The sequence below is a fragment of the Trachemys scripta genome, chromosome 2, assembly GCF_013100865.1.
Source record: "Trachemys scripta elegans isolate TJP31775 chromosome 2, CAS_Tse_1.0, whole genome shotgun sequence".
NCBI classification, from domain to species: domain Eukaryota; kingdom Metazoa; phylum Chordata; order Testudines; family Emydidae; genus Trachemys; species Trachemys scripta.
In genome coordinates this window covers 267,221,460-267,245,214 of record NC_048299.1, presented here as the reverse complement: position 1 = coordinate 267,245,214, position 23,755 = coordinate 267,221,460, and the positions used below count along the sequence as shown (strand labels likewise).

Below are 23,755 nucleotides of genomic sequence, written 5' to 3'. Positions count from 1 at the left end.
GAGTTTGGACTCCATTGGGAGCTGGGTATCTGAGTGTTAGAGACAGGAAACTTCTTAAGCTGTTTTCAGTTAAGCCTGCAGCTTTTAGGAGACGTGGTTCAGACCTGGGTCTGTGTTTGTAGCAGGCTAGCATGTCTAGCTCAAACCAGGCAGGGCACTGAAGTCCCAAGCTGCCAGGGAAAACAGGCTCAGGTGTAGTCTCAGCACATCAGTTGGCAGTTCCCAAGGGGTTTTCTGTGATCCAACCCATCACAGTTACCATTCCACTTATAAATGATTAATTCCTTCTTGAATCCTACTAAATTCTTGGCCTCAATATCATCTTTGTGGTAATGAGTTCCACAGGCTAATCATGCCAGTCAATAGCTCGTCTATTTTGGTTAAATGATACATAAGAAAGAAAATACCTGCTATATCTGTACAGAGTAAAAAAAGGAAACATAAATGGATCATTATGCAAGTGGTTGTTATGAAGGGCATGAAAAATAGAGGTTACACATTTCCTCAATTCTTTTCTTTGCCCTAATACACTATGACACTCACCGTTCTCTGGGCTACGAGGAAACAGAACAGGTGGGCACACATTGGGTATAGTATTCGTCATGGTTGCTAAAAAAAAAAAAAAAAAAAAAAAAAAAAAAAGACAGTTTGTTATAACAATGCAAGGTAGATAGTTTTTTAAATCTAACTATATCATCTCTGAACCTGCAACTTAATTTCTGGGATTTGCACATCCACAACGCAAACCAAACAGACTTTAATATCTTTGCTTCCCAAACACTGGCTTTAGGCTGTAGCACTTGTTCATATTTGCTGTTATTTTAGCTCTTTTTTATTTGCATGCTAACATACCATGAAATATATAAAGATTTCAGCAAAATTTCTGCAGCAAAATATTTTATAGTGGGCTAAAGCCAGAGGACTTTATTTGAGCGAACATCCATTGGCATGTGTAAGGCCCTCCAGATTTCAGTCACTGACTTTACACTTTCTTTTTCAGCCTCAAAACTTTCATCATAATTGTTCCACTCCTAGTCCCCGGAGCCGGAACACACCTGCACAAGTGATACAAATTTTTGTCTGCAAATATCTTGATTTGCATTAACATCTGTGCAGACTTTTGTCTTGATGCATGGTACAGTGGGAACGCATTAAAACTTCCTCCCCATCAAAAAGAAATGCAGCTATCTCCATTCTCTCTTCGGCACCCCATTTGGCCTGAGCCATAGGCTCCTCTCTGCAGGGCCTTTGTCCAATAAGAAGGGACATCTTCTGTTGATGGAACTGCCATATAATGCCTAACCCCGGAGTGAATGAAATGAAAAATCCTCTAGACTTTAACAGGGGTGCTTGTTAATGAGAAAAAGGATGGTCAAGTGGTTAAGGCACAAGACTAGGCCTTGAGAAATGTGAGTTCAAGCCCGTTCAGTCAGTGACTTCCTATATGACCTGGGACAAGTCACTTAGCCTTTCCGTGCATTGATTTCCCCTCTGTAAAATGAGGGTAATAGTACTTCCTTCCCTCACAGTGATGTTGTGAGGATAAATACATTAAAAGGTGCATATGTATCTAAGATTAAGAGTTTTAAATTATCTGCCCTCTTAGAATAACGTACCCTTTAGGAAGAGTGAATCATTTTAACTACAGTTGAATTACGGATTAGGGATGATTACAGCGACAGCAGGGCACCTACAAAATGGGGATAAATCCTTTGGCGTTTTTGCCAGTCAAGCTGCAAACGACTAAGGGGGACATTCCACATCTGCTCCGTGCAGCTGGAACACAGAAGCAGGTGTGCCTTCAGCCTCCACTGGACTTTATGCTATGGCAAAACTCTAGAATTTAGAGATAAAAGGGACCCATTAGGCCATCTAGACTAACTCCCTGCCAGAGCGGAATTGGTCTCTCCAGCACATTTTATAGTTTAAACGTTGTGCCAATGCATGAGAACCAAAGAATGAAAATCTACCATCAACCATAACTGACCAGCCTAATTTCAATGCCCAAGATGAGTGAAATGCAGAACAGAATGTAAATTCATTGCTCAGTGATGTCAGTTCTAATAACCAAAACTGCCAATAGTCACCCAGAGAAGGATTTTCAAATGCTGTTTCAGACAATTAGCTCAACATCCTCCATTGGAAAGAGGAGACAAGAAGCAAAAGCTTTCTATGTATTACAGAGGAGAAAGGAACTAGACTTAAAAATAGCAGTAATGAAGCAAAGGGCAGTATGATCCTGCTCTCAATGAAATTCAGGGGCAAAAATCTCCATTGACTTCAACAGGGGTGGAGCAGGATTGAGTCCTTACTCCTGTCATTTGGTACAAATTCAGGCCTTGATCCACCCCAGCAGGCCCTTGCGCCCCTGTGGAGCCCTGTCTTCAGTGGGATTCTGCACAGAAGCAAAGGCCCACCCACACAGATTAGATTGCGTATCCAGTAGATCCTGATATAGTAACCATTCTGCCACATGAGCAATCCTTGCACATACCTCTATTGGGCTCAATACAGGGGTGATATTAAATGGGCTGTGGTCAGACTAGATGATTGAATGGTCCCTTCTGCCTTAAACTCTATAGAACTAGTCCCCCTGTAGTCTGCTTGAGTAACCATAGCAGGATCGGGTTCAGACATGCCTCCATTTTCTCTTAGTGTTTCTGCTGCATCAAAGGAAAGCCTGAGAAAGTGGAACCCCACCCACACGCTGTGGTCAGCTAGTCAGACAGCACAGAGCTTGTTGCTCAAAATAATTTAATACTTTCCAAGAAGATGAAGAAAAAATAAACAATTTAGGCTCCAATGTGGTACATGCAGAACAGCCACCTGCAGGCAGGATTCTAATTAGCTTGGCAAAGCTAAAAAAGAGACTGCAAGTCTAACAGAGTTCAGTGACCCCTCCAGCAGGCAGAAATCTCCCCCCATGTTCTCTAAGGTCTGTGGCGCATATTTTTTAGGCCACACAGAGAGAATTCAGGCTGAGCCTTTTAGTGTAAAACAGGGCTTCCTAAAAACAATACTACCTCTCCTTCCCTGTTTCCCACCACCACAAAAAAACCAAACTAACAAACAATATTTGTATACAGAAATGAGCCTAAACCAAGTTCCCAGATGTTTTCCTAAAAGATATGCTCTCGGAATTATTTGAGGGAAGTTCTATGGCCTCTCTCTGGCTGTGTTATACAAGAGGTCAGACTAGATGATCACAATGGTCCCTTCTGGCCTTGGAATCTGTGAATGAAACTATAAACATTCCCCGAATCCAGGGAAGTTTGAATCCAGATCTGGAGCTGAACTTTGCAGCTCAGGTCAGATGGTCCACTTCCTAGAAAACAAGTGAACAGCAAGAGAACATTCACTCCAAAATGCACCATTCCAAGGGTGCTGGAACAATTTGTATAGTGGGTGCTGAGAGCCATTGAACCAAACGGTAAATCATGTATATAATGGAAATAACTTCAAGCCACGGGGTGCAGCAGCACCCCTAATTCCAGCACCTATGCACCATCCTGTTACTCTACTCCTCCCTTTCCTGCCATTGACTCACCCCAACCGAATTAGAAATTATCCTCCCTGGGACCTACCCTCTGGAATATATAAGCCACATGACTATATTTTTCCACCAGATAAATGGACAAGAGGATTTCGCTGTTCCAAATTCTTTTACTTTTTTTTGCAAACTTGGTGTTGAGTGCACCAATATAGTTACTGTAAGTAGAGTAACTGAAAGTCACCAAGAAAGATTTTGCATTATGTGGACCATTTAGCCGTGGAAATGTTATGTCCATATTTTCTGTGCAGGGCACTTAAATATCTAAACACAAATGACTGGCAGCCACGTTACTTTTATTCTTTCTTGTGTTTTGTTCTTTCTATCTAAAAGAAATGTGACTGTCACCGAATTGTTCTGTAAGTAGAGAAAAAACACCATAAATTATATTTTTGAGCTACTCGGTAGCTTGAAACTCTGATTATTACTATTGCTGACTGAAAGGTTTCCAGCATTTTTATTTTTGGACAAAAAATGGCTTGTTGATTAAATGTACATTTTCCCAAGAAAATTTCCATTTTCATTTACATTTTTGATGTTTTTGTTAAAAAAAACAAAAGTGCTTGGTTTGCAGTTGTTAAAAATCTAAATGATCCTGGGTTTAGTTTTCCAAAACTGAAAATTATGGGGTTGTGAGTTTTCTTTAAAAACAAAAACAAACAACAAATAACCCCGACCCTAAACTAATTCAGTGAAAATTTTCATCAGAAATAATAGTTAGTTTTGTTGAAAATTTTTTATGGAAAATAAAATATATTTGACCAGTTCTAATCAACTTCCCTCTTTGTGCTGTTATCTTCTGGAAACACTTCCTTCACCTAAATAGGCTAGCTTTTATCAATAGCTGAATTATTTCAATGCACACGAGAAACGCAGTATTTTTGGTATTTAAACTCTGGACATAATCCTGCCTTCACTAAACATAGGAACAAAACTCCCGTTGGCTTCAGTGGTTCAAAAGTCAAGGCCTAGATAAGAGAGTATTGGCCTCCACATATCCCAGTATGGCTTCTAAGATTGGTACAGCTTACTGACTGCTGCACCTTAGTATAATCTGGACGGTGGGAATGAAGTATGGTCTTGTAACTAAACTGAGGGTCTAGATTGGGATATAAGAGATCTTTGTTCAGTTCCTGGCTCCGTCACACACTTTCTGTTTGACCTTAGGAAACTCATTTAACCTCTCTGTGCCTCAGATTCCCCATCTGCAAAATGGGGATAAAAATACATCCTTTGTCTGCCTCCTCTAGCTGTAGCCTCTTAGAGGCAGGGCCTGTCTCTTACTATGTGTTTGTCCAGTTCCTAGTACAATGGGTTCCCAGTCTTGGTTGGGGCCTCTAAGCATTACTATAAAGCAAATAAATAACATCACGCAGAAGACACTCTAAATGGCAGACCACCTGCATTACTCACCAGGCTTCTGATACCAGCCAAATGGATATATTCTGACATCTGGAGAGCTGCAATCGGAAATCTGCCAAGTGCTTCCCGTTTCCTCAGTGCAGGTCTGGATTCCTAAACTGTTCAGAGTCAAGCAGAGCACCTCACCACCTACCGGGAAAATATCCAGTTACAAAAACCACCGTGGTAACTGTTTTAAATAAGATTTTTAAGAAAATTAATATTTTCTGGTTCCACTAAGTATTATATGAAAGTTCCTTAGGCTCAGAAATCAGAGAAGGAAAAGACCCATTAGGTCACTTAAGGCCAGATCCTGCTCCCATTGAAGTGAATGATGAAACTGTCTTTGATTTCAATGGGGACACTATCAGGCAATTAGAGCTAGTTCCAAAGCCCATTGGATGTCTCTCAACTAACTTTTCAGCACCTCTGAGAAATGGAGGGCCTAGCCCCAAGATTTTCAAAACCAGGCCTGATTGTAAATTGGCATGATTTTCAGAAGTGTTGTACACCTAGCAGTTCTAACTGACCTCAGCAGGAGCTGAGGGGTGGTCAACACTTTTGAAAATCAGGCCACTTGCTTAGGCACCTAAATATGAATTGAGGAGTAACATTTTCACAAACACCTAAGTAACTTAAGAGCCCACGTCCTTTTGACTTTCAATCAGCTATAAGTCAAATGGGGGCTTTTGTAAATTTTACCCTAAGAACCATTAGGCACCCAAGTCTGAAAATGTTGACTTGGGCATCTCAAGCTAAATACTCCCAAAAATGAGGAAAACCAAAATCAGTGGAGAAGTTGAAAATGTGTGCAAGATCATGCTTGTGAGAACACAGGAAGCCAAAGTTAAAGTTTTTCAAAGCACAGAAGAAAATGAGATGCCCAACTCCCACTGAATTTCATTAGGGTGTGGATGTCTAACTCCCTGAGGCACTTTGGACATCAGCCAAAGTCTTTAGAGTGGGGCTAGTAAGAGAGGGATACGGATGATATACCATTTTATCCATTTGTGTGAAATATTGGTAGAGCTATAGCCCTGCTAAGAAACCATTCCCATGAGATGTTACTTATGGGAGCTAAGGCTGGTAAGTACTTTACTGCTCTGGTAGATGGCTGTAAATAGATAGGAAGCAGAGCTGTCTAGAGAATGACATTTCCATTTCAAAATTTGTTTTTGCTCCGCACTGGAAGAAGGAGAAGACCCTATGAATGTTTTTGTGAAAACAGAATTCTGTGGAAATGTCTGTTTTCTGATTGAAATTTGGAAGAGGAGCGTGTGCGCGTGTATGAGATGCCTGAAAGTCTAATGTTTAGAGCAGCAGCCTGGGATGTGGGTAGGGTGACCAGATGACCCAGTTTTATAGGGATAGTCCTGATATTTGGGGTTTTGTTTTCTATAGGCACCGACTCCCCTCCACCCCCATCCCAATTTTTCACACTTGCGATCTGGTCAGCCTAGATGTGGGAGACTCAGGGTCAAGTCCTTGCTGTGCCTAATTCAGAGGAGAATTTTCCATCTCCAACCATTCTGAATCAGGCACAGCAGGGCCCTGCATGCTGGTTTCCCACATGCATGGCTACTGCCCAAGCCACCAGGCCTCAGAGTGTGAGAGAGTAGCTTGTCACCAGAAATGTTCCGAAGGGGCGCTGACAAGCTCGGCAAGGGCTTTAGCCTGGCCATCTCAAGCTGAAAGAATAGCAACATTCAATGTAACAGACACAGACTGAAAAATGAACTCTATAAATCCAGCTTCAGTAAAGACTACCTGTTGACTGTGAGTCATTTAAAAGCCCAAATCCTGTGCAACAGGGGTCAGCATCACATCGGCGCTCACACTCAAAAAACCTAACAGGAAAGAAGAAAATACTCCAGACTTTAGTACAATTGACAGCCTGTTGAAACTATAGCCTTGTTCACAATTCCTGCCTAGGGTTGCCAACATTGTATTTCAAAAATACAGAACTGTTTTCTTAGCACCCCTCAGGGGGAGGAATAGTCTGTGATATTGGGCCGGGGTGGGGTGCCCAGTACCACAAAGGGTGAGGCGTACTAACCAACTGAGGAAACCTTCCTCTCCCTGCAGCAGGCAGGCACTCTTGGCGGCTGGGACCCAGTTCTGGAAGTGAACAGGGCAGCACTGAAGGGCCAGGGTTGGGACGGGAGTGGAAAGATGCACCAGTGATTACTGGCCCTCTGCGGACTCCGATCCTTGAGCGCAGGCCCATGTGCTTTCCCTGCACAGGCTCTATCTGGCAGGGCAAGTGGATGGGGCTGTGTGCCCTGGAGCTGCCAGGGTCAGGAAGGGGCTCTATCTGGCAGGGGGGTCAGTCCGCCTGGGGTGTAGCCTTCTGTTCCCCGCTTACAGAGTCTCTGCCAATGTCCCCAGCAGACGAGCATAACTGCTGGGTGGTAGCTACTCCAGCTGCAGCAGTGGGGGAACAAGGTGGGCAGGAAGCCTGGTCCTGGAAGCCAAGACCACCTGCACAGAGCCCTGTCTGCTTCCCCTGCTGCAGAGCCCACTCCTGACACCCTTTCAGCGTGGCCCTATCAGGTCTTCATGCCCTACCATAACCTTATTGTGCTCCCCCAGTGGGCCATGCTCCATAGTTTGGGAACCGCTGCATTATACATACATTGGTTCAGTAGATCCTGGGACCGATTCTGCATTACTACATTGTCTAACTTTACAAACTTTATCTCACTGGAAGGTAAGGTCACAATAAAACCGGTTTTGCATAATGATAATGTTTTAATATGCTGAGGTACAGGATAAACGGCATCCTGCACTGATTTAGTAGGGAACAGGCAATTTTCTATTTAAATAAGGGACGTCCCTTGTAATATGGGACTGTTGGCAACCCTAGATCTGGAGGTCCCGAGCGTTTAGCCAATATACTGCAGTGAGGAGTTCTGCAGAATCTGCAAACTCACACTGCGCTCTCCAGGTCTTTGTATTGTATGTATAAGAGCTCAGCTGTTGTTATTTAGAACAGTGACTATACTGAATACATTAGCATAGATGCATTGTGTGCGTTATAGACAACAGTTCTATCCAGTCAATCACTGATTTTGTGGTATCACATTATACAGACTAGATAATACAATGAATATATTATAAATTCACTTAAAATTGTGTGATTAATATTTGTAATATATTGGTTATTCTCCCAAAAAGATATACTGCTCTTTAATATTTTTAATGAATATGCCTGATCCTCTCCATTTACGTGATATGGTTTTGATATTTTGAATGTGGCTAAAGCCCCATGCTAACAAAACTGAATTGAGTTGGATCATACCCATCGGAAATGGCTTTCCCGCTCATGTCAATCTTGTTTCTCACTGAGACTCCAATTACTTTACGGAACGGTAAACGTGTGTAGAAGCTCTTCGCAGTCCCTTCTAGAATGACTGAAAACATCAAAGGGAAAGTTACTTCTTTCTTCAAATGATTTATACTATCAAGTGAACATAAAGAGGAAGGAGAAAGCAACATTTCTATGACACAGTGGTGATTTCTCAGTGTATTGGAAAATAAATTTAGACCAACATGTTTGACAGCTAGATTTGTTTCTACACAGGATGAATGCCCAACAGGCATTCTAATGGCAGCAAGATGGGCTGACAAGTAAGGGACTCAAGTTCAGGTTCTGAATTCCTAGGCCAGCAGGGACTTGTATGGAAGTGATTCCAGTCCACTGAATTAGGTAATCCACTTCAGACTGAATGCAGCATCTCTGGATAGACTAGGAGAATGCAGAGTGGGTAGCGTATGCAGCTTCCCCTTCCCTTTGGCGCTTAATAGAGTCAATGTTCAGTACTTCAGGTGTTGGGTTCTCTCGTTTATCTCATCTATCACAGAGTGATATTATGGGGCTGGAAGCAATAAGGAAGCTAAAAATACTTTAAACACTTTTCTATGAACACAACTACTGTAGTCTCCACAAGGATGTCAATGATTATGAATGGGAAGGGAGACATAGAATCATAGGATATCAGGGTTGGGAGGGACCTCAGGAGGTCATCTAGTCCAACCCCCTGCTCAAAGCAGGACTAATCCCCAGACAGATTTTTGCCCTGATCCCTAAATGGCCCCCTCAAGGGCCGAACTCACAACCCTGGGTTTAGGAGGCCAATGCTCAAACCACTGAGCTATCCCTCTCCCCTTCCAACACACTGACAATCTCCATATTCAAATACTGTTCAGACTAGGGAACGGTCTGAGGACTCCTGGTGCAGCTTCCTTTGGCCCCTCTGATATAGATGTTAACTGGGATGCATTGTGAATATCCTTCCACCAGCAACTGGCCATCACATAGCCATGATGCCTTTCAGTTACTAATGTTAGTCTTTCGTTGCTACTTCATGTTATATCCAGAGCCACCTAGTCTTCCTTATTGCAGTTCATAACATTCCTACATTCCCATTTGACATCCTTCAAAGTAAAAGCTGAGATGCTGATCGATGCCGCCAGGAATGCAACATACATCTGTCTGAAATTCCAATTTAACACAGAAATTGAAGCTCACCTATTTTGTGATACACGGTCTGCAGTTGCTGGGGTAATACTGTCTGACAGTTTTCGGGGATGTGGTTGATGTAATTATCACAGATCTGAGCCTCTGGATAGAGTGTGCAGGCAAAATATGTGCTTGTGGTATTCTGAAGAGCTGCCAGCTGACAAAATGCGTCTTCTTGTGCACAACCTAAGAGGCAGAGTAGCTCAGTTTTATAAACTTAGCTATTTGTGTTCCCCTTCTCTCCAGTCTCATCTCTCACTTGTTTAGAATTCTTAATATTAAACCTTTAGCACAAATATTCTTTACTGAGGTGTGTATTATTGTTGTTATTATGCTATTACTGTATAAGAAAAATAAATAGGGACAAATTCTGCTTTTAACTGGTGTAAACTCAGAATAATTTCCCGGCATAAGTGGGGTTACTCCAGGTTTACACAGGAAAAGCTGAGAGTAGGATCTGGTTCACAGTCTTTTTTGTTTTAGGCAATCTTTTTATAAAACGGGGACCAGAACACCCAAGAAACAGATATGAGGATTTCCAAACTAATTCAATATATTAAACCTACAGTAACAATTGCATATTTCTTCTGGTTTATAAAATAAAAGAGGCAGTATCAGCAAACATTTTCTAGAATGTCCTATGAAACGTCTGTAAAGTTATTTCTGGAGAGTTCTTCTCATACACTAAAAATGCTTCTATGCAGATTGACCATATGAGTTGGTTCCTTTTTGTGGTTTACCTTGAAATTCACACCCTGTCTGGCTGCCTTCCTTCCTTGCTATAATAGAGGAATTTTGCAAAACTCCAAGGCTCTAATGCACTTTAAAAAAATAAAATAACGAACTGATCAGGCCAGTTTGCTAATTATTGTGCTACTGGGTTGATGCCCTGATGCTGCAAAATTTACGCAAGTGTTTTAAGCATGTGAGTAGTCCCACTGACTTCTTAAAGTTAAATACGTCTATAGTGTTGGACATCTCTCTTAGTAGCTGTTTTTCTGTTAGTCAGAGGGCTTATCTACATGGCCCTGCAATTCAGACTACATGGGCATGAATAGAAGTCTACATCACAGTGCTGCTCTGTAACTCCCCCCTGTGGATGCTGCGGGTGCAAACTAAAAGGTTCCTAGTTCAAGATAATACAATCCTCTTCAAACAGGACTATGTTAATGTGATCCAGAAATCTTTTAATTCACACCTGCAGCATCCACATGTGGGAGTTACAGGACAGCATTTAGGTGTGCACTGCTGTTTATACCTCCATAGTCCGAACTATGGAGCAGTGTAAACATAGCCAGAGACTTAGCAACCCATCTTTCCAAAATATGGAAATATGTTATCCCCCAACACTATGCCAGCATTGTTTCATAAAATATGTACTATAGACAATAAACTTGATTTGAATGATGTCTTGCAGAGCTAAATAACAGAGGGATAACAGGTGCCAGGAAGATGACTTGAGAACACTATGCAGCGATCGCCTTCTTTATTCTTTACTACCTTTTAGTCCATTTCCAGGTCAAACTGTGGCTAAAAGAAACCTTTCAGGATTTGTTTATGCATCATTAAAACAGCAAAAATGGCCGCAAACCATTTTTTCCTCATTTGCAGGTCACCTTTCTTTGATGTTTTAATGTCTTAAAGTCAGGCACTTGGGACATTACAATGGATGAACAGGCAATAAACAAACACAGCGCCTGATTCTCCTCTTTCTTACCCCATTGTAACCCCACAGTGTAACTTCACAGATGTCAGTGGAGTTACTTGGTCGTATGAGAGGAGCATCAGGCCCATATCTGAGCCCCAGTATCATGGAAAACTAGAGATATCATTACCTTTTATAACAAACATTTTTGAGTGTTACTCCATGACTTTTGTCCTTTTCTTTACCTAGGGGCTAAGGGACTCACTCAAGTTTTTACCAACAACTGTGCCTATCCTGGCAAAAATGCATGTTCTGGAATTCACCACTGGTGTAGCTCCACAGCTCTAGTGTAGGCAGAACCCAGATGATTTTAACATGATGTCATCTAACTTGGCAGTAAGAACAGTTGGGTACTGTCTACACTACACTACACCTTCCACTGCTGCTACCGCTAGTGGAGACGCGCCAGCAATGACTGAGTTTTTTGCCACAGTCGACAAAGCCACTGAGCGGCAAGGGAGTGGTGCCAGCCTGCCAGCTTCATCGTGGGCTGGGTGGCTTCTCATTGAGACTGGCGAGTACAACCCATGACTCCCATGTGAATTTTTGCGCTTTCCCGGTGAAAAAAAATCCATAAATGCTGCAGTTTCTAACACCCATGACTAGGGTAGCTATCGAAACTGCTGATTAATTATTGTTTCCCTACTAGCATGTAGAATAAAGGTCTAAGATTTCTTACGTGTGAGACACCAGAGCGTCGCCTGCTCTGCTGAATACTTGTGTTTGAAGAGCCAGTATTGCTGGGATGGGATGGAACGGCTTTGGTCTAGTTGTATCAGGCTGTTGTCCATTAGGGAAAAAAGTTCCATTACAGAATCTGATCCACGTGAAAAAAAAAAAAGCAAGATTTATTTACAATCTGAGATACATTAGGATTGTTTATACGTAAAACTCTGAATTCCACAGTGTGTCAGCTGTAACCTTTTCCCAGGGTTAATGTATATGCAGGTTGGTTTTAAATAGGACTGTCTCAGGGATAATACCTGTGTATTTGAATTGTGTTTGGGTTGGGATTTAATCTTTTTTTCCCAAGAGTCTATTAAGGGGCTGAAATAAAGCACCATATGCTCATATCACAGCATCTCTCTGTTAACTTTATTCAGTCCATCTACCTGCCATTGCAGGATCATTCCTCACAATATCTTTTCTAGCACGTTAATCAAGTTAGTTTTAATGACCTGAAGTGATGCAATATCCACCAGTTCCCTTGGGAAGTTATCTGACAGCCCACTATCAGCAAGTTTCCCCCCCAATACTTAGCCAAAATGCTCCTTTTATTAATTTAATCCTATATCTCCCAGTAATACCCCCACATACCATCTTAAGTAATTCTTCTCTGTCCCTGGCATGTGCTCCCTTCAAATGTGTGTAGACTGTGGTACCATCCCATTGTTGTCCCGGAGCTATTTTTGCCTCTCTTCAATTATTCCCCTTAAATAAGCCCATGCAGCTCTTGGGATATTTTTGTTGTTTTTCCACTGATCTCCTTCCAGTTTGTCAATAAACACTCTCTTATGTCTCAAAAGGGAGGAGCAGACCACACCGCACATTATTTTGGCCCTGTACGACTCCCACGTTATTTAATCCATGGAGCACTAAAATAGTCAGCGAAAAATTGAAACACAAAACCAAAGAAACACTAATACTTGGATCACAAATGCTAAACCTCTCACATATCTCAGGCTAAACTATGTGCAGGGGGTTTTTTTTATATGGAGATATACCTATCTCATAGAACTGGAAGGGACCCTGAAAAGTCATTGAGTCCAGCCCCCTGCCTTCATTAGCAGGACCAAGTACTGATTTTTTGCCTCAGATCCCTAAGTGGCCCCCTCAAGGATTAAACTCACAAGCCTGGATTTAACAGGCCAATGCTCAAACCACTGAGCTATCCCTCCCCCCCATATTCATTTTCTCTCGTCATAAAATATTCAGAAATGTTGCCATGTGTTCTAAACATGATCGTGCTGTAATAAAAAGTCTCACTCTTGCAGATATTTCCCCAGATTTCTCAGTAACTCTGTATTTTTAACAAGTGACCTGGAAGTCTTTTTACCTGTCAAGACCCAAGCCTTCAGTCTCCTAGCTTTCTCTGGGGCTGCCCATAAATTATGTAACACATTAGCGGGTGAGTGGGTCCTTAAGTGTGTGTGTTTGTTTCAGTGTTACAAAAAGTTACAAGAGGTGGGTGGGTCTGGGGGGGGGGGGGGAAAATCACCAAAAATGTGTTGCGTAATTTATGAACAGCCCCTCTTGAAACAGTAGCTAATAGGACTCATCCCTAAAACACAGTGCAGAAAGCTGCATTCCTTACATTGCTTTAGGTTTTAATGATATCATCAGTTCTTGCAGGGAAAATGTAGAACCCCAAGGCCCTGAACTCAAGTCTTGGCAGGTAAATGAAAAGAATTTCAGTCAATGTTTTAAATGTATTTATTCCTCCTTTTAAAGTCTAGACTTGTGTTCCACTAATCATATGGGAGCTTACCCAGTTAAACGGGAATTTTAGTTCATCTTTCATGCAAATGATATGAGGTAAATCAATAACAGTTTGCCATGTTTTACCATTTTAGTGGCCTTAAATCACACCTGCATCTCCCATAGACATTCATCAAAGCTTCACGGAAGGATTACAACTTGGTGTAGATGAACCAAAACTCTGCCATCAAGGGGCCACATTTTTTTTCCCTCAGTTACACTTGTGTAGAAACTCTAGTGACTTCAGCTGAATTACTTTGGATTTACACGGGCCTAACCAAGAGCAGAATCTGGAACAGCAGGTGTCTATGGACAAAAGGCCTATGATTCTAGTTTCAGACTTCAGGTTTGGTTCCATTAAGCTCCCAAAAGTCTGTGGGCCAGAACCTCAACTGGTGCAAATCAGCATAGTTATGGACCAATATGTTCTTTCAGAAGCTTATCAGAAGAAGCCAAATCCTCTGAGTCTGTACTATTGTCATTAGAAAAGGCTCTCCTCTAATATTCTAGCACTTTCGCTTCTGTCCTAGCCTTGGAAGTGCAGGGTCATGTGAAAATGAAAAAGGAAAAGAAGCCAGGGAGAAAGTTCAGGGGGGTTCTTGTTTTGCCTGAACCAATCTGTCCAAACCTACTCATTCCCCATGAATGTACTTGAACAAAGAGAAAAACAATAGGCTTGACACCGTGTGTTCTGGGCACTCACAGCTAAATTCTGCATTCTCCTACACTGTCTTAAACACATCCTCCTTGTTTGTCAAATGAAATATATCAAATCTGAAGTTTCCCCTTGTTATTTCACACAGTCATAGAGTTTAAGGCCAGATGGAACCATCAGATCATCTAGTCTGACCTCCTGTACATCATAAGCCGCCACCGTCACCACCCAGCATCGACTGCAGTACTACCCCAGTACCTGGTAACATTAGCTCGGTCTGGGTTTGTAAAACAGCAGCATCACATGCAGAGGATTTCGTCCGGGTAATCATATCAGAACCTACAACACAATCAGAGCTATTTATTAATCTGTATTATTGGTATTAATATAGTGCCTAGAAGTCTTGGTTATGGACTAGGCCCCAATTGTGCTAGGCGCTGTACAGACACAGAACAAAAAGACTGTCCCTTAAGCTCATATTGATTCCAGTTGCAGTTTGTCTGTGAAACACACTGACTATTAGTTCCTAAACAGGTTTCAGAGTGGTAGCCGTGTTAGTCTGTATCAGCAAAAACAACGAGGAGTCCTTGTGGCACCTTAGAGACTAACAAATTTATTTGGGCATAAGCTTTTGCGGGCTAGAACCCACTTCATCAGATGCATGGAGTAGAAAATACAGGAGCAGGTATAAATACACGAAAGGATGGGGATTGCCTTACCAAGTGTGAGGTCAGTCTAATGAGATAAATCAATTAACAGCAGGATACCAGGGGAGGAAAAATAACTTTTGAAGTGGTAATGAGAGTGGCCCATTACAGACAGTTGACAAGAAGGTGTGAGTAACAGTAGGGAGAAATTAGTATTGGGGAAATTAGGTTTAGGTTTTGTAATGACCCAGTTTGCTGATACTGAGTTTTACACAAGTTAACAAAGAACATCTTACAGGGCAATGTTACTATCTGAGCAAACAGCTTAGTAAGTTTCACCAAAGGATGAAAGAGTTGTGTCTGCACTTAGCCCCTGTTTTGGGGCCAGTTAGTGTATCAGTCCCCATGCTTCAGGGCACAAGCAGTTCACCAGCTGGAGTTAGGAGGAAATTCCTCTCTGTGATATATACTGCACAAGTGAATTTCACTACAGGAGGCTTTACAACTACCGCTAAGGAGCTGAGCACTGGTCGAGACGGGCACCAGATTAGGACGATCCCTGGTCTGTTCTGATAGGGCAGTTCTTATATTCTGAGTGTTGGATTTTCAAAAGCTCTGGAACTGCTTTAAGGTGCTTTTGAAAATCCCACCATGCTGAACCAAAATGAATCCACTAAATTCAGTACATATCCATATTCAGTAAATATACAATATCAAGGCTCTAGAAGCATGCAGCCCTATGTACTCTTAGAGCGGTAGCAAAAAAGTGTTTTGGGATATTCATGCAGTAAATCTACTGGGAACAATGGAAGCTTGTGATGAGTCATGATAATTAAACGAATCTATCTAGATATTTGCAAAGTGCCAAATTAACCTGGTATCCAGGGGCTGACAATGAGATAAATGGCTTGTGTTTCCATAGCTTCTTGCATAGATTTCAGAAACAATGGCCCCGATTCACCTCTTGCTTACACTGATTCTACACCAGCATCATGCCATTGTAGGTGAGAAAAGACTCTGGTCTAGGGCCAAGTTTTCTACTGGTGCAGCTCCATTAAAGTCAAATGACTTTTCCGTTTACACTCGCAGAGAACGTGGCCCCCATTTTTTTGGTCTTTTATCTTTCCAACCTCTTATAAGTGACAGCAGGATAAAACTCACCTCTCCACAGATAGACACGCTGAAAGCTGCTGAAGGCTCCTTCCGTTTCTTCTGAGAGCTCAGAAGCTGACAAAGAAAGAAATGTTCATTAGTGCAATTGCTAAAATGAATTAAATGGTTTATGGTGAGCGGCCGGGAAATTATATCAAACCACATTCCAAAGTTTAATTCAACTATGCAATAACATTTCTAGTACAACGACACTAAAGGAAAGATGGTCTAGTAGTTCGGGTGCTAACCTATGTCTGGTGAGCCCTGTGCTGCCACAGACTTCCCGTGTAAACCTAGAGAAGTCACTTGTCTCTCTGTGCCTTAGTTCCCCATCTGTAAAAAGGGGAATATCCCTACCTCACAGGGATGTTGTGAGATTAAATACATTAAAGGGAATGAGGTGTTCAGATACTGCAGTAATGGAGGATATATAAGAACTAAGAACCTCCACCAGACGTGTGTTGAGAAGTCATAAGTACTGTAAACAGCATTTCTCTATCTGTCCATATAGATTCTGCTACTGCGCCCATCAACATAGTACAGGGGTCGGCAACTTTTCAGAAGTGGTGTGCCGAGTCTTCATTTATTCACTCTAATTTAAGGTTTCGCGTGCCAGTAATACATGTTAACGTTTTTAGAAGGTCTCATTCTAGAAGTCTATAATATATAACTAAATATAATATATAACTAACTAATATATAACTGTTGTATGTAAAGTAAATAAGGTTTTTAAAATGTTTAAGAAGCTTCATTTAAAATTAAATTAAAATGCAGAGCCCCCCAGACCAGTGGCCGGGACCCAGGCAGCGTGAGTGCCACTGAAAATCAGCTCACGTGCCGCCTTCGGCACACGTGCCATAGGTTGCCTACCCCTGACATAGTAGCTAAGTACTGCAGTAAGAATCTTAAATGCTGTCTAACCAGTCAAAGCATTGGTAACCGACTGTATTATAATCGTTAGCATTTTTTATCTTAAAAATGCTGTAAAAACATCAACTGACCGACAGCACCCCCGTGGGGGTGGGGGGGTCAAGTAAGCATGATTATTCCCTTTTTATACATGGTGAATCTTTGGCAGACAAGTTAAGTCCCAAGGTCCTGATCCTGCAACGGGATCTATGCAAGCACACCCCATGCCCATATGGTATCTCACTGAATTCAATGAAGCGCCACAGGACCTGGGTCTCTGCCCAGACAGATCCAGCTGCAGTACTGGGGTCCTTACTTTCAGAAGTGTTCACCAATTTTTGGCCACTCAAGCGGAGATATTCAGGGCTGACTTTTAGAGGTTTTGAGCATTCATAACACCACTCAATTTAAATGGTAATTGTTGGTGTCCACACCTCTGAAAAATTAGGCCCCTGGAAGGCAGCTAAAATTGCAGACATTTGTGATAATGTTGGGTTCAAGTTTTCAGAACCTGGTGCCTGAACTATATATACATAATACATGGTGATGGGTAAAAACTGGCAACTGAACACCATCAATATACAGTAGAGGGTCCAAAAGCAGTTGCATACACTCATCTGTTTGCACATGCAGTTATCCTGTTTAAATGTGAGACTCCATATTTTGAGACTGATTCATTGCTATATTTCCCCACTTTTACCCAAGTGTCACTTCCGTGAAGTGGTGAGTCAAGACCTTTGTGCACACAATTGACCAGCTGCATATGCATGCCTGTAATTTTAAATGCGTAATTAATTTACACAAGCAGTTGCGGTGCCTTTTTTTTTTAATCTAACTCTAAAAGCTGAATAAGAATTTTTAGTTCCTCAAGACAACACACCACACAAGGTATCTGTCTTACATATTGCTAAGGTTCTTCTGACCTTTCTATTTAAATAAGTAATAAAACCACATAACTGCATAGTCAAAGGATCTCTTGACCTTGAACCATGGTTTTGAGTTTACAAACCCTGAAAATTAAATGGCCATAAAATTAATTCATGCCAAGAGTTTAGATCATATGAAATCTGGAAATAGCCATTGACTACAGTAGAAATGAGACAATGGATACCTTTGTGTTTAGATAGACGGTTTACTTGAACAGACATGAATTAAGAGTTCCACAAAGCCCTTGCAGAACAATGTAAAACAATGTGTTTTGAACTCTGTTCATTTTTATTAACACAGGTAGCCACAATAAAGTACAAGGGCCCATCTTGTAGGTTAAGTCATAAAAATGCACCAGACTAATGGATAATTCATAGAATTGTAGGACTGGAGGGGACCTCGACAGGTCATCTAGTTCAATCCCCTGCACTCATGCAAGGACTAAGTATTATCTAGACCATACCTGACAGGTGCTTGTTTAACCTGCTCTTTAAAATCTCCAAAAATGGAGTTTCCACAACCTCCCTAGTCAAATTATTCCAGTGCTTAACCACCCTGACAGTTAGGAAGTTTTTCCTAATGTCCAGACTAAACCTCCCTTGCTGCAATTTAAGCCCATTGCAATTAAATTCATTCCACTTGGCTCATACATAGCCAGATCCTGCAGTCCTTATTCCAGAAAACTATCACTGAAGTCAGGAAGAGCTTTCACTGAGTGGAATGGAGAAAAGGGCTGGAGGGTCTATGTGGACAATGAGTATAGGATAATTTAGCAAATGTAATTTAAGATGGAAGAATTTATTTACTTACTTCCAGCGAACTCTTGTCCTCCCAGATTGAATAAAAACTGCTGCTTTTTTTCATTGTAGTTCACCCGTTTACATATTCCATCTCCTCCAGGCTTTGAGTTTCGACTCCAGTCATTTCTGTGGCAGATCAACACATCTGGGTAGCTCATCAACCCACACAGGATAGTACCTAGATTCAATTGAAGAGAGAATTGTACGTTTGTAATAATACTTATACTGCACCTTTCATGCAAGGGTGTCAATATCTTCGTAATCATTAAATAAACCTCAACACCACAGTCAGACTGGTAAGTGTTATCCCCTTTTTAAACTGGGATGCTCAGAAAATTGGGCCAATTTTTACAAATTTGAGTGTCTAAAGCTGAGCACCTAAATTCATGCCTAAGACATATAAGCTTGTAGCCTGGTTTTCTGAGATGCTAAGCACCCACAAATACCTCCTACTTTACAAATAACATTGAATAATAATTAACACCACCCAGCTGCGTGCGAGGCATTTCATAGCTGACATAGAGAGGCACACTCATGGCCTCAGAAGTCTTACAATCTTGGGCCCTGAACCAACACAGCACTTAGGCAAATGCTTGAATGCTTTATTGGACAGGAGCCTGAATTCAGTCAACTTAGGTGTAAATCTTCCCAAAAGTTATACCATGAGTCAGTGGCATGGCCAGGTGTAGAATCCAGGCATTCTGGCTCCCGATCTACTTCTATAATATCTAGACTCATTGCATTCTTGGTTTGTGGCTGCTGTCATGGCTCAGACATAAAGGTATTCTATGTGTACTTAAAATGTCCTTTAATCATTCATTCTTTAAGTAAAAGTAAGTATTTCTTTTTAATATATGGAGATATACCTATCTCATAGAACTGGAAGGGACCCTGAAAGGTCATTGAGTCCAGCCCCCTGCCTTCACTAGCAGGACCAAGTTCTGATTTTGCCCCAGATCTCTAGGTGGCCCCCTCAAGGATTGAACTCACAACCCTGGGTTTAGCAGGCCAATGCACAAACCACTGAGCTATCCCTCCCCCCTTTTCCTACTGGCAGTGAATGCTATAAAATTTTTAACCAAAAATACCAGTTCCATGCATTTTGAGGCATTATTGACCCAAACATGCTATCACAGGTAACCAGACAGCTTCATAATGTGCAAAAACAACAAGGAGTCCTTGTGGCACCTTAAAGACTAACACATTTATTTGGGCATAAGCTTTCATGGGATATAACCTGCAAAAGCTTATGCCTAAATAAATTTGTTAGTCTCTAAGATGCCACAAGGACTCCTTTTTTGTTTGTACTAATACAGACTAACGCGGCTACCACTCTGAAACCGGTCTTCATAATGTGCAGTCATTTCATAATCTCGTCTACAGATTCAGATAGCAAGACCTTAAACACATAAAAGGGAGGCCAGCTCATTCTGACAATGAATGCATGTGAAGTGTACAAACCGATAATGGGTTGCTTTTTGTTTTGTGTTGTCCTTACCAGAAATATGATGGGCCTGATTCACTACTGCATTACTCCAGTTTTGTGCTGATGTAAATCCAATGGCTTCATTGGCGTTATATTGGATTACACATTAATCAATCAGGTCTGCTGTGCTGCCACTTTGTTGAATGACTCATGACTTATACAGTAACATCGTTCTGTGGTCTGCACCATTAGCTCTCATTTTACAATGACATGAGCCAAAAAACTAAGCAATGAAATATATCATGAAGTTCAACATAGGAAGTAGGAACGAAAAACAAATATCGGGGTATCAATCCCGAAAGAGCAGACATATACTTACTGTACCACATCATAAATAAAATTGCAAGTATATTAAAAATGATTTAGAAACATCAAAGGTTGTTCATCTTGGCATTTTGCACAAAAAATACACCCAAAATCTGCCAACAAAATCAACCTTGGTAAACACACACTGTTGGATTTTCATTAATAACTTGGACTTTGTGTACAATGTACATAATCTATTTCCAAGAATTAAAGTTCCAGAAACATGGTAGCTAAAATGCTAGCCAAGATTCCTTTAAAAACTGACTTTCTTTCACATATTTATTGTTTCATGGGACACTAACATTTTTTCCATATTTATGACACGAAGGAAAGTTTATATCCAAAGTCATTGATTTGCAAAGCACTGAATTGTCACATGGTATAAATAAATCCTGTGCTCTGAATAATGCAGATGTTCTGGGGGGAAAAATAGTATTCGCCCATCTAATCAAAGACCGTATTATAATGCACAAGGGGCAAAGTCACGATTGCATGAACAACCCTAGTTCTGGCATTTTCTAATGTTTAAGTGCTGCACTCTCAGGCTCTGATCTTGGAAAATCAGGCCCTTACACGTGTATTTAATTTTATACCTATGAACATTCCCATTGAACTCAATGGTACTATCCATGTGCTTAAAGTTAAGTATACATATCATCCTTTGCAGAATTGATACCTTAATAATGTTTTGTTAATGCAGCTTTTTGTATCTATTGCACTACAAAAGTGCATGATTCTTTAGCAATGTTCAAGACATGTTGTCCCTGTCCCAGTGAGCAAACCCCATTCATAGCACTTTCAACCATGAGCAGTCCCATTGTCAAGTACGATCAACTGCTTGGAAATACAAGAAAGAATTGAACAATTCTTGCAGAACCAATAATGTAAAATCAAATGCCTCAGAGAGGCCCTGATTCAGCACAGCTCTTGAGCACATGCTTAACTTAATTAAGTCAATGGGATTTAAATGTGGGTTTATAGTTAAGCACATGCTTAAGTGCTGGTGCTAAATGGGCCAGATCGAATACCACCATTTACATCAAAAGATATGACCTCTCGGACCATATCCCAGTATCCAAGCCAGAATGCACTATATTAGCGAGCAACAGCTACAGAAATGTATGTTGAGTAATGAATATCATCATGACAGGTAAGCATAGCCCTTAGAGAGGATACAGCAGAAGATAAGACCATAAATCTGATTGATTGACAGAGAATCAATGATCTTGCCAAGATATTTGGGATCAGTCTTGAAGTCAGTGAGATGCACTGCACAGGATGATACATGTTTGCAGTACTGTGCCCACACGTAGTTTAGTGTGGGGGTGCTGGATTGAGTTAGTGGCCTGTGACATACAGGAGGTCAAACTAGGTGACCTGATGGCGCCTTTTGGCCTTAAAGTCTGTTATTCTAACTTTTGGAAGGACTGTAGGGGATATGGATGAGGCAAGGGAGAGAATGCATGAGAGGAGAGAAGGGACAAGACTGCCCTGACAAAGGTAATAGCCTTTGCACATGGGTTGGGGTTTGCACTCCATCCACCTCACTGCATTCTAGTTTGACTCCAGTGATTATGAAGTATCTGGGAAACTATAACCGGATATAAAAAGTCTGGTTGAAAAGCTCCTTTTCCTGCTCATAGAAAAAGGTAATCGGTTTATATTTTAAAGATTTCATATTACATTTTAATTCCCCCATCAACAAACAAGTCCCCACTTCTGGCAAACTTGCTGACAAGCCCCATTATTGCAGTATATGCCATTTAAAAGATGTATACAAATACAGAAAGGGGCTTACTACCATAGGCATCCAGTGTTTAGACATTCTGCCTGCCCACATAATGGAGTGAGATTCACCCATGGACAAAGATCTATGTGCCACTTAAGTCTCAATTAAGGATTTAAGTTGCACATCGGCAGAGCACTGGCCCTCTGCACAGGCATAAATTGCACCCAGTGGTTTGCTTTTGTTAAGTTTCCCATTGTATGGGATAGCATTTTGCCTTTGCAGTTTGAATATGATTACCTCCATCAAGTACAACCTGGCTGAGGATAAAACCATCACAGCAAGGATCCTGGCTGCAAGCCTGACGGCAGAAGAGATGAACGTCTGTCAAAGATATGCCAGCTGCCGAGAGAACCACTGAGTCGTACACGCCAGAAAGCACATTCTGAAAATCCGTCAGCTCAAAGGTCTTGAGACCAGATATGGTGAATTCTTGTCCTGAACAGAACAGGAAGAAAAAGAAATGTGTGTTCCAACAAGTGTAGGCGGCAAAGCAATAGCCGCAGAATATCTCCAGACCTGAGCTGGCTTAATGTTTTACAATAAAAACCCAACATAGCAAAATCTTTCTGGCCTTTAAGTTTCATTACAAATCTGAAACTCATGCTAAGTTCAACAACAGGTTTACATATCCAGGCTATTACGATCTTTCTCAAATTTCAGATAGTCTAAAACACCAAGATACAAGGCAGAAGTCTCTGTCCAGGTTCAAGTGGGACTTGACTTAATTTTGAGCAAATCTGACCTCAGTTTATGGTTTCTGATAGAAATCAAATGAAGCCAGTAAAAGGAGAAGTTTTGGACCCATGCCTAGTAGAACTTTACCATTTGGGATGGTTTGTTTTGAGCTTTGGAGTTTGTGCAAGGAGCGTGAACCCAAATGAACAAAAAATGCATAGGACAGATGATATTGTGTGGTTGAAGGTACCATATACCATGAGTAAATCCTATTGAAGTAAATGAGATTACCTGGGGAGCAAGGTATTTCTCAGTGTAAGATTATCATAATTTGTGTCGAAATGAGCCAAGATAGCCAAATAATGCAGTTCTACAACAGGCACAATGAAGCAACACATCAAATACAACGTGTTTTTGCCAAGGAATTCCTTTTTGTGAAAAATCTGTATTTCCACTCCAAGCAGATTCTAGAGTTCCTTCTGATGAGATATTAAGGTAGACAGGTTTGAATAGGGGTGCTTAAATTGCATCCACAAGATTGTGTGTGCGCTCTCTGTACACAGAAATTGATATTTTTATGCAAGAGGTGAAGGTGCAAATTTTTGTGGGATTAATTTAGATGTTCATGTCTGACATTAAAGATTGACTCAAATTGTAAAGGAAAAGGCATCAAAGGTGCCCTATAAAATGTGTTTTTGTTGGGTTTTGGGTTTGTTTTTGTTTGGTTGGGTTTATTTTGTTAAAATAATTAAT

The 23,755-nt window shown here is 41.2% G+C and overlaps 1 protein-coding gene across 1 annotated transcript in view; it reads right to left on the bottom strand.

Moving 5' to 3' along the window:
* Positions 1 to 545: 545 nt before the first annotated feature.
* Positions 546 to 23,755, bottom strand: part of TG (thyroglobulin) — a gene marked incomplete at its 3' end in the record, with an annotated part of 79,297 nt that continues 56,087 nt past the window's right edge. Inside the window, 10 exon segments of the mRNA XM_034759590.1 lie at positions 546 to 609; positions 4,964 to 5,101; positions 6,719 to 6,798; positions 8,253 to 8,364; positions 9,483 to 9,659; positions 11,858 to 11,995; positions 14,570 to 14,650; positions 16,120 to 16,185; positions 18,757 to 18,924; positions 22,565 to 22,762. Of these exon segments, the coding sequence (XP_034615481.1) occupies positions 546 to 609; positions 4,964 to 5,101; positions 6,719 to 6,798; positions 8,253 to 8,364; positions 9,483 to 9,659; positions 11,858 to 11,995; positions 14,570 to 14,650; positions 16,120 to 16,185; positions 18,757 to 18,924; positions 22,565 to 22,762 (1,222 nt within the window).